This window comes from Zootoca vivipara, chromosome 1 (assembly GCF_965207765.1).
Source record: "Zootoca vivipara chromosome 1, rZooViv2.hap1.1, whole genome shotgun sequence".
Classification (NCBI taxonomy): domain Eukaryota; kingdom Metazoa; phylum Chordata; class Lepidosauria; order Squamata; family Lacertidae; genus Zootoca; species Zootoca vivipara.
Window position 1 is genome coordinate 42,225,623 of NC_142582.1, and position 11,552 is coordinate 42,237,174.

The following is an 11,552-nucleotide window of genomic DNA, read 5'->3' on the forward strand; positions in this document are numbered from 1 at the left end:
CTTTCCCTCAACTATCCTATGTCTTCAGGGCAGCCATCTGTCGTGGGTGCTCTTGCTCTGGATTCACTGGATCAGACAAGGGGCTGCAGTAGATGGCCATTCGATGTTCCCTCCAACTCCACAATGCTGTGAAAGCTGCACCTGCTGCATTTCCCCTCTCATACGAGTACCAAAGGAGATTGTGGAGGACAAAAGGGCACGTGTGGGGAATTCTGTCATGAGCCCCCGGGAATTTAGTTCCCGTCCAACATTATTGGGGCTCCGTCGATGGGCGCGCTCGGTGATTAAAAGGGAAAAAGACACCGATCAGCATCGTTTCGATTTTGCTGCTCCTTAAAGGCAAATCGCTCCCACATTAATCTGAACCATAAGACTGTAGTCGTTATGAACACTTATCAGGGAATTAAATCCCAATGGAAGCAGAGGGGTTTATTTACTTCTGAGTAAAATGTATACAGTATTGGGTTTTTACCGGCAATACTTTTTGAATTTTCCACACCTATGGCTAGGGCGCGTAGCAAACTCTCCCAGATGAGAATATACAATAGCAGCCGCCGCTATGAGCAAACATATAAGGATAACATACTCTTGCTTCCCTAGAAAGAATTACATTGCATTTCTAGACTATTCGACACGATATCTTTCCAACAATCCGAGAGAAAGAAAAGTACTGCAAAACTCAGGCAGCTCGGAAGAAAAACCGCCTACGCCCGTTTCTTCGGAAATAAATCCGAACTGGGTTGTTATTGTTTTTTCCTTCTTCAGAGGGACTATAAATCCTGGCTTGGGAACAAGCCCTATCCGCCTTGCAGCTGCTTCATGGGAAAAGAGTAAGGAAAAGTAATGATGGAAGAAAAGGTGAGGGGGCGCTGAAGGAATAACGACGAAGCAGCATCCTTTAAGAAATTTAAGCGTGGCGCGGCGGGGAAGAGAGTCCGCGTTGTGGTTTGGGGAGCCTGAGGAGATCTCAGAAGACGAACTGGGGAGCGAGCAGCCGAGGCGCCTCCAGAGGTGGCGCTGAAGAGGGAGCCCTCCCTCGGGAGAAGGGAAGCTGCTCCACGGAGGGAGGGCGGGGAAGAGTGTGTGTGAGATGAAAGCCGCAGCCCGCTGACGGACAGGCGGGACGGAGAAAAGCAGGCCGGCCCAGGTGAGTTGCCGGGTGGAGGAAGGAAGAGACGCTGGGAGGCCTCTCTCCCTCCTCCAGGCTCGGCCGCCATTTTGGGAGGGAGAGTCCGTTGCGAGCGGAGTAACGGTCTGGGAGAGCTGCGCAGGTATCTGAGGGAGAGAGGAGGGCAAAGTCGCTGTAACTCGTCGTGCCCCGCCCCGCCATTTTATCTCCTTCTCCTCCTTCGCCTGGGTTGGAGGAGTTGTTGTTTGTAGCGCTATGGGCCCGTCGCCCATAGATACAGGTCCTCGCCACTGTCCCCAGGAAAAAGGCCTCGGGAGGACTCCGTGGGGTGGGAGGAAGGGGGAGGCCCTGTCACCAGCCGATACGACGGGTGGCCCGTCTCTTCCTCGCCCCCTCAATCCCAGCCTATCTACCTACCCCCTCCACCCCTTTACTGTGTGTATCTTTCAACTGCTCCGGCCTAGATAAATCACTGCAAAATCCTTGAAAACAGCAGACCGTTTGTTTGGCTCTGCCTTTATTACTCCGGATTAACAGCCGCCACCCCTTACTCACATCGACTACCTGTGGCTGGAGTTCCCGCCGCTTCGACTATAAAGAGGGGAGGGGGCTGTGATTCATCCATTTGCTGATTTAAAAGGCACCAGGGAGTTAATCCGGATTACCTGACCATTTCTGCCCTAGAGACAAACTGCATCGCCCTTAGAAAGTGAGTTCAAGGACTCGAACACTATTCATGGCTCTCTTGACCCACGGTAACAACCCTTCTCTAGAATAGGAACAACTTACAGTATTTTTCTTTTACTCTGAGTGAAAGGATGAATGATTGTGAACCCACCTCACCTAGTTATTATTTCAGATTAATCCAGGAATAAAGAAGCATCCTCTTGCAAAGATAATGCACATTTAGATATACAGCCAACCTTGGCCTTAGCCACCAAATGCAGCACATAGAGAAAGCCTAGTGATGCTTCTGTCATACCTCTGGTGACCCTTCCAGTGAAGAATCTAGAATGCTATACATGTAGATTGAGACATATTCACCACATGCTTCCGGTATTAGAATTTGTGGCATGGACAGGTTTCCCACCTTCTAATTCCTTGAATGTTGTTGTTGGCCTCTGGAGACAATGGAAGAATGCGCCTTTGGGGGTGAAGTCAAACCCTTGGAGACTTACTGTGGCTGTAGAGACCGATATTTTGCTGCAGTTGGGGCAGATGGAGTCTGGATATGCTGCGGCAGATGCACTATATGGCATTTCTTCTCTCTGTGCACCTCCAAGTGATCCTCAGATGTAAGTAATGGTGTAAAACAGGTCTGTGTGTTCTCACCTCAACTCTCTTTGGCATATTCTTCTCCTTGGTGCTCTCATTCCTTGAAGACTGCTCAGAAATGGCAGCTAGCACAGATTGTTGCAACCTGTCTCAGAGTGAATTGCTGGCAGGTAGGACCACATCCAGTTGGTTCTGTGCAAATCGCATAGGCTGCCTGTGAGCTTCCAGGCCTAATTTAAGGGGCTGTGGCTTTCTTTTTAAAAGCACTTCAAGCCTGTGATACCTTGGTGAGCAGCTCTCCCACTCTTCTTATAATCTAGAGCAGGCATCCCCAAACTTCGGCCCTCCAGATGTTTTGGACTACAATTCCCATCATCCCAGACCACTGGTCCTGTTAGCTAGGGATCATGGGAGTTGTAGGCCAAAACATCTGGAGGGCCGCAGTTTGGGGATGCCTGATCTAGAGGTTCCTTGAGAGGGCTGAAAATATTAAAGTCCATCAGTCAAACAGTGGTGGTGTAGAATAGATCTAGTAAATAAAATTGTAGTGGATGGAGATAGAGATTGGCACAATCAGATGGCAATTACTGACATTTTTTATTGATGTCTAATCAATATCATTGCAGCAGGGAGTTTCATAGTTCAGCTTTTCTCACACTAAGTAGACACATTGACCCTGGAGATTTTGTGACACAGACTCTAAGTTTTAGGCAGAATTTGCTGATCCTAATGCTATGAAGAGGAATATCTATCTATCCTTCCTCTTCCCCCACTCATGCTTCTCAAAAGTATTTTCCTCATCTCCAGTTGTTTCTTGTACCCATCTCCTTCAATGCTTCACTTGTACCCTTTTCTTCTCAAACCTCAGTTTCCTTCATTCCTCCTGCCTGCTCTTTTTACATTCTCTTTTTTTCTATAACTGCTTCTGTCTCTTATCTCCTTCTATTCCTATTTTATTATTGCTTTTAAAAAATATAGGCATTTTATCTCTGATTTTCTTCAGGGCCTCCTCTTCAGTCTTAATTTCACACTGCAATTCTGGATAGTTGCTTTTTTATCCTCCAGTTGCTTTTTTATCCTCTAGGAACAAAAGATGGAGAAACACAGTTAGGATAAAATAATATGAGGCAGCAGTATCTAGTTTTGATTGACAGGAAGTTTGCTTAATGGGAATTTCTCTTTAATTCTTAGATTTCAGTGTCTAGTCACACCCAGGTGACATTATGACATCACTGGTCTATTTCTCCAGCACTCTTATCAGTCTGTAGCTGCTAGGTTTTCACTTGCTTGCCTGCCTAGCTTTATGGATGTCTCCATTGTTGTCTGGCAGGCTCCAGGTGAGAGTTTCTTAATTGCTGTTCTGTGCAGGTGGATATCCCATATGTGTGTGTGCATAGATGACTTCTCAAATAATATATGTTACAAATAAGCAACCTGTCTTTAAGCTAATTGAGATTGCCACAGCCCCGCCCCCCCCCCAAGCCATGATTTAAAGTGGGTTTGCAAAAAGTCCCAGTTCGGTTCCTGGCATCTCTTGATAGCAGGGCTAAGGAAGTCCGATGCCAGTCCAATAGGCCATACTGGGTTATTTATGGTCAGCATAAGTCTCAATATAAAGCATCACTTATCACACATGTTCAACACTTGAGAGAGCTGTCAACCCAATCCAGAGCCATGATGTAACTCAGGCTTGTTTATAGCCATCACTTTGTAGTTTGTGTTGAGTAAATACCTTCTGGCAAAATTGGCAGTGAATTTTTTGAAAATTGGGGGAGAGTTGGGCTTTCCTTTTAGGCCATCTCTTTGCTTCAAATTATTAAAATACAACTGTCTAGAGTCTAGACCAGCTGTATTTGTAAAAGTCATTGAGGGCCAATAACATAGTTGCAAACCTGATGTAACTTGAAACATTATGAATAACTCGCAAATAAAAACTTGAGCTGTGTACACGCTAATCCATTTGCAGGACAAAAATGTGGCTTTTCTCAATCTTGAATCGTTCATGCTGGTCCTCAAAATGTTGCTTTCAATATAGATTGATTCTAGATCCTGTGATCCACAAGAATGGGTGTGGTTATTGTTATACGTTAGAAGATTCTTCCCTTGATTAGATTATTCACACTTTTTCTTCCCTGAACAAGTCTTGGGTGAATGATGAATGAAATGTTGATAGTGATATTTGTATATACCTGTTCACAAGATTATTGGGCATGTGTGGATACACCTCCCATTGTCAGGACCATGTACATATGTTTTCATTGGGCACACTGCAGGATAATGCGGAAACTATCTACAATGATCTTTTATTGTTTTTGCAATGAATTCTGTTTCTCAATTAGCACTTTTCAGGAGCAAAAATATATCCAATAGATTTAGATTGTGTGCGGACTATATATAAAAAGCAATTACTTAGTCTTCAGTTATTCTAGAAAGAAATGTTGCATACCCAGCCCTAGTAAAACAATCTACAGTTGTACTTTATAAGCCTGTAGATCTAAGTGATTTATATTTGCCACTACTTTGTGCACTGCCATAATGGACAGATTTATTACATTATATTTAACAGTGTTTAATCCTATAAGAATCCTAACCATAGTGTTTAAACAAGATGAAAACTGGGAAAGGATTTCCTCCTAATAAACATGGAGTTATAGTTTTCAACATCTCTTTGCTGCTGCTAGTGTTCTGCTTTTTCTTTTCTTGCTGCTAAATGGATTAAAGCCTGTTTTGATTGCTATGGCATCCCGTGATGAGAGTACTGACTATGAAGATGATGTAAGGTAAAAAGTAGTCTGTGCTGTAAGAGATCTGGGAAAGCCTTCCCAGATGTTAATAGTGATGGGATTTGTGCTATCAATATAGTTTAAATAGTAGGCTTACTGTAATATGCATATAAGATGAGTTAATTTGAGATGCAAACAGAATTTTAACTTGAGCTTTAAAAAGGTTTTCATTGTTTATATTTTAGGATGCAAAATTAATACTGGCCAAGTAAACTATAAAAAGCACTATTTCATCTAGAAGTATACTTTATGATTTGATAAAGTTGATAGTCTTTACTTGGACTTATCTATTTTAACTCATGTGCAACTTACTCATTCTACATGCCTATTTTATAGTTTTGTTTTTCATCTTTTAATTTTTGTCTGTTACATTTATAATGCATATAAAATGAAATAATTTTTAAAAATACCAAAAAACCACTATTTCTGGGTTTACTACTAAACTTGATCACAGTGACACAGATAACAATTGGAGCCTGTTCAAAAAGTTGATTTATTTAAGGAGATCTATTTGATAAAGGAAAGCATTATTTAAATAGTTTTGGGCGCAATACAGTTGGACTTTTAATGCAGTAGAGATGTCTGCTAGCGGAAGAGGAGAGACAATGTTTGCTGATTTCCCTCCGCAAACCACCATGCCACCTTGCACACTGTTTTGGAGAGTCATCCAGCTCCAAGTAGCTGGTTTTCAGGAGGCTGGAGGATGATCAACAAAATTGCCTCCCTGTGTCCTCTATTATTGTATGTCTGTGTTAGATCAAAAGCCTTTCTTAGAGTCCAAGGGTCCAAATTAGATTCCATCCTATTTGTATTTGTCAAAGTAAATGCCCCCCCCCCAAATCTACTTCAGGCTGTCATGTGATCTGAGTATTGTTCCATTTCTAATATAATTTGATTATTGCTGTGCTCCTTGTAGCTTAGAATTTGGGTGAGGAGGTAAAGACTACCTTAAAAAAAACACTACAGGATTAAGGCACCATTTGATAGGTTTTCAAGGGCAAGTGGAATGTAGCCTTTAATATCCCTCTTTCCAAAGAGTTCTCACAAAACCTCAGGACAATATTTGGAAGCTGTTCAGAAGCAGACTTCAGAATAAAGATCTGCTTGTGGTATGGAGTATACATGTGCAGACCCCCTAAAGGGGGGTCTCTGAATTGTGGACTACTTATTAATCAGTTGTATTTAAACATATATTCCTGCAGCTACCTGGACAGAATGACGGACCTAGTGGCTATCTGGGAAGTAGGTTTAAGTGATGGCATCCACAAAATTGAATTTGAACATGGAACCACCTCAGGAAAACGTGTTGTGTATGTGGATGGAAAGGTAGGATTCTTACATGAAAAGCGCACAGTTTGAAACACAAACACTGAGGGTTTTTTTACAGCAGTAAAACCTAGTTAACCTGGTTCACCAAACAATAGTCCTTAAGAGGTTATTTTCTGTGATGGTTGTTAAATTAAATTTATGTCAATGATCTGTAATGGGGATTTAAAGTCTTGGTCTAAAATCTAAAACATATAGTGGAAAAACACTTGGTTTTTCTGCATAGGAAGACGTGAACACATATTTTATTAGATGTCCCTTTTACGATGAGGCACGTCATAGAGAAACCATTGACCCCTGCTGGTGAGGCTTGCTGACCTCCAGTAAAGCAAAAATTCGATCTTCTCCTGTTAGGCAAAGATCACAAGATGACCCAGATGATCGCCAGATTCTGCACACAGATCTGTAGGTGCAGACCATCCCCCGTTTGAATCTAGTTAAGAAAATTCCCAAACTCAGATCCACGGGCAACTGGGTCATTTCCCCTTGGTAGTCTGTCTTAAAGCTTTTATGTGTTTATATGCCTGCCACATTTTAAAACTTAAAATCCATTGTTGTACATTGTTTTAAATGTTTGTTTTGTTTTTGGGATTGTAGTTCCATTTGTGTTTCACAAGCTGGTCTCTGACCGTAATAAATTTCATTTCATTTACTTGAGATCAAGCTTTCTTTTTATGATGTAAACAAACAAAAAGCTATGTGATGTTTCCTTTTTTCAGCACTGAAGCATAAATATATGTTGACATCAGTGCTATTTTTTTTCTCTTCAGGAAATAATGAGAAAAGAATGGATGTTCAAATTAGTGGGAAAAGAGACATTTACTGTTGGAACATCTAAAACAAAGGCTACTATTAACATTGATGCTGTCAGTGGCTTTGCTTATGAATATACATTGGAAATTAATGGAAAGAGCCTCACAAAATACATGGAGAACAGGTCAAAAACAACAAGTACTTGGATGTTACACTTGGATGGTACAGATTTCAGGGTTGTATTAGGTAGGTTATTCTTACATAGTTCCATGTTTGCCTTTTGTATGTTCCCATATATTTTGTTTAGTCATGCTGTGGTGCCGTTCCAAGAGCACTGATGTTTGTTGTGACTCCTTTATTTGAAACAAACTATAAAACAAATCTCTCATTGGAGCCTGGTTCTGGAGAGCTCTGAGTATTATTAGAACCTCCTGGGAATTAGTGAAGGGCCTTTTTGAAATGGGGGGGGGGGGACATATGAACACTTCAGTATGTTTTAGTAATCTGAGCTAGTGATCATTTTACCATTGGCTTGTTTATTACTGGTACTGGATGACATTTGCATGTAATACTAAACTGGATTACTTTCAAAGTACTCTCCTTTCCCAACCAACTGATTTAAACTCTGATCCATTGCTCCGTATTTATTTCTTAATGCGTACTGAAGATTATATAAACACTCAATCACAGTTATGGTTACAGTTACTCTCCCCCTCCCCCCCCCTTTGATTGATTTGGAAATCTTATTGACATTTTACGGCTTTATTTCTCAAAAGCCAGTAAACATATATTTAAAAAATAATAATTCTCCCTGCCATGCAACATCAGGAGAAGAAAGGGAGAGCAAACAAGCCCCAATGTTTGTCTCAATATTATTAGCTCTCTTTAAAGTATGCCCTGCACCATCTAACTTTTTCAAGGGCATAGCTAGCATTTACAGAGATCTGTGAATGCAACTAACCCATGCTCTGGTAGAAGAAGAAAATTGACACCAACACATCTGTATTTCCCTGCCCCCTACAAGCACGATGAGAACACTGAACATTACATCCCATATTTTCTCTTTACAAAACACATTGAGGTGAGATTAGTCGGTGGCAACCCCATAGGTAGATTAACACACCCCTTGTTAGGCTCCAACATGTCCATTAGGAAGAAAAACCTCATGTTATCATAATCTTATTGGCTTTGACTGTGGCTGTACAATACAAAGCATTGTCTATATCACTCTAGCTAAGGTGCAAAACTACACTTGATATAGAGCTCATCCACACTTTTGTTTTACCTGTATTTTGATCGCATTGTGTACTAATTGGTTCCCCTGCAACTGAGAGTTTTTGTCATTGTCTCACGGTTGTGCCTTGCAAAAATCTGATGTTACCCATTAAATCGGATATGCACAGAAAATCTGAAGAGAGATTTTGCTTAACTGTGGTTCAGTTCAGTGGATAAGATTGGATTTTCACAAGACACAGGCATGGAACAGCAAGAAAGAGTGTGTTGAGAATTTAAAATTGCCTGTCTTTGTGTTTTTGGACACTTCCTGGGTGGTGATTATTATTTTTTTTTAAAAAAAGATGTATGCAGCATAATAGAATCAACAAGCTAGAAGGCTGGGAAAAAACACTAAAGAGAATGCCTACTGGGATGAAAGGGAAAGACCAAAGTTGCTTCTCATTTACAGATTCAAATACATGCAGGTGTGGATTACTGTGGTCTAATTTGAATGGAGAAGAAATGAATTCGTAGCTAAATAATTGCTGAAATTGTGGACAAGCCCTAAATCAAAATTAAAGATAAGATACAAAATGGGAAGCCTTGGTCTGGACATATCTGACATGCATACATTATAGTAAATAGTTTTTAAGATAATAAAATGTTATAATTAAGTGACAGTCTTTTTGTTTTTAACAGAAAAAGACACAATGGATGTCTGGTGCAATGGTAAAAAAGTGGAAACGGCGGTATGTAACCATAGATATTTCAAAATGAAAATTGTTAAATTAAAATGGACTAAAGTTACAATTAAGGATGCATATTCAATGTTATCCCCACCCCCTCCTTAAGTGAAGAATCTGAACTTGGTTTAAATACCCTTAAAAGCAAGGAAATGTACACTTGACCAATTCCTTCTTTCATAGAATTGTAGAGTTGGAAGGGACCTCAGGCTCAGCTACTCCAACCCCCTCCTGTGCAGAAATCTCAGCTAAAGCATCCAGAACAAATGGCCATCCAGCCTCTTTAAAAACCTCCAAGGAAGGATAGTCCATCATCTTTCCCAGGGAGTCCATTCCAGGGTTGACTGAAAGGCTTTTAAATGAGGGAACGATTTTAATAGCTACTCACTCATAGAATGGTATGCAGATCAGGTTTTTAAGTGTTATTCAAACATAGGAAAATTTTATTATCTTGTCTTTGTGACATAGACTACATCAGCAGGCTACCAGTGTGCGATAAATTTCCTCCATAGGAAATGGACCAATTAAACAGTTCGTTTACTTTGGAATTTATAAAACATGGGAACAGAGCACTGGTCAGCAATGAAACCTTTAAAATCTAACCAATTTCATGACAATCTAAGCTCAGTGTTGCTGTGACAACTTTGAAGATGTTTGCCTATGCATCAGAACCTGTGGCCCTCCTGATGGAGCCGAACTACAATTCCCAACAACCTCAGCCCCCCTGGGCAATGATCGGGGAGCTGTATAGGAGTTGTAATTCAGTAACATCTGGAGGGTTACAGGTTAGCCACCCTTGCTTTTAGAACAATCTTTTGGTGGTTAATGAACAATTAGAGTATTTGAATATATTTGATCGCCTGTTCAACATTTATTTTTCCTTTTTTGTATCAGGGAGAATTTGTAGATGATGGGACAGAAACACATTTCAGTATTGGAAAGCATAACTGTTGCATTAAAGCTGTCAGCAGTGGAAAAAGAAGAGAAGGAATTCTTCATATGCTTGTTGTAGATGATGAAGAAATCACAGCACCTTTGTAATAGCTTTCCATTATTCTGACTATTGCAGATACAAAGATCAGGGATTTTCAATTGCTGTGGTAATTGACTACTTTAATATATACTTTAATATATACTTCATGGTATACAGTTCGTGCTGTTCTTATTTTCTAGCTGCTGTATATGAAATTTATTGAAGGACCAGATGAGAATATGTTGTCTTCTTTGTAAAAAGAATTTATATATTAGAACACTAAAGAGGAACTTTGACCAATGTAGAAATTGTTTACATGGAAAATTTTAATAACTGCAGAATAAAACAGAAATTTGTTCATTTAAATGTTAGAATGTCTTATTCTTTTTATATCCTCTTTAAAATAAGTGTGTCGCGTCCTTAGAAAACTGGAATGTATAACTATTGAAGTGTTTTCTTTCAGTAAGCCTTTTTACAACTTTGCTTATCAATAATACTTGAACCATGAGCCATCTGTCTGCATGGGTTGCCTTTTTCCTGCAGCTTTCTGCTGAGCACAAGTGCCCAGCTATGACCTGCTCTGGGAGCCCCATGTGTCCCTCCCATGTGTAGATCCAGCCAGCCCTTCCCTTTACTGGTACCCCATGTACTTCCATCAGACGTAGCCTGAGCACATGGGCCTAGTGAGTGGTGAGTTATGTGGCTGCATCTACATACGGGAGGCACAAACACCACTCCTATATAGCAGGTCATAGTGGGGCACTTGCAGCAAGGAAAAGTAGTCCATTGAGCTAAGTGATCTGCTCCCATGCAAATACACAAGGGAGGATGAGTCATGTTGTGCATTTTCAAAATCCAGTGTTGCCTTTGTGTTGTTTAGTCGTGTCCGACTCTTCGTGACCCCATGGACCCATGGACCAGAGCATGTCAGGCACTCCTGTCTTCCACTGCCTCCCGCAGTTTGGTCAGACGCATGTTCGTAGTGTTGCCTTTAGGAATTTTTTTAAAAAATAGATGCAAGAACAAATATGCTGTGGATTTTCTGTAGCAGACTGCAGGTTTCAGGTGACGGTGCATATTACATAGTATTGAACTACTGAAATCCTTAAAAAGTGGGCAAGCAAACTTCAGGCTTGAGAAAAACGAAATCTCACTAGCGCTCCACTCTTTAAGTCTACCACATCCAAAATAGTGGCTGGACATGGTACACCATACACTTGTAGCACAATCTTATGAATATTTATTTGGAAGTCAACCCAATGAGTGAGTTGCAGCTTTTGCTTGCTCGGGAATTTGTTTCTAGTGCTTGCATACACATACACATCCTCTCTCACATACAACTGGCCTGTTTTAAA

General features: G+C 40.7%; 1 protein-coding gene across 9 annotated transcripts; it reads left to right on the top strand.

Moving 5' to 3' along the window:
- The first annotated feature begins 546 nt into the window (after positions 1-546).
- On the top strand, positions 547-10,563 carry FAIM (Fas apoptotic inhibitory molecule). 9 transcript variants are annotated; one of them, XM_088662150.1, is made up of 7 exons: positions 1,059-1,271; positions 2,257-2,424; positions 3,596-3,741; positions 6,390-6,513; positions 7,284-7,512; positions 9,181-9,230; positions 10,119-10,563. In XM_088662150.1, the coding sequence occupies exons 4-7, from the start codon at positions 6,403-6,405 to the stop codon at positions 10,263-10,265; spliced, it is 537 nt and encodes a 178-aa protein (XP_088518276.1). In that variant the 5' UTR covers positions 1,059-1,271; positions 2,257-2,424; positions 3,596-3,741; positions 6,390-6,402; the 3' UTR covers positions 10,266-10,563. The 9 variants fall into 9 exon arrangements, with proteins under 9 accessions (XP_088518293.1, XP_088518276.1, XP_088518290.1 ...); XM_088662164.1 differs by lacking the exons at positions 2,257-2,424; positions 3,596-3,741 and adding an exon at positions 1,770-1,884; XM_060279060.2 differs by lacking the exon at positions 3,596-3,741.
- The last annotated feature ends 989 nt before the right edge of the window (positions 10,564-11,552 follow it).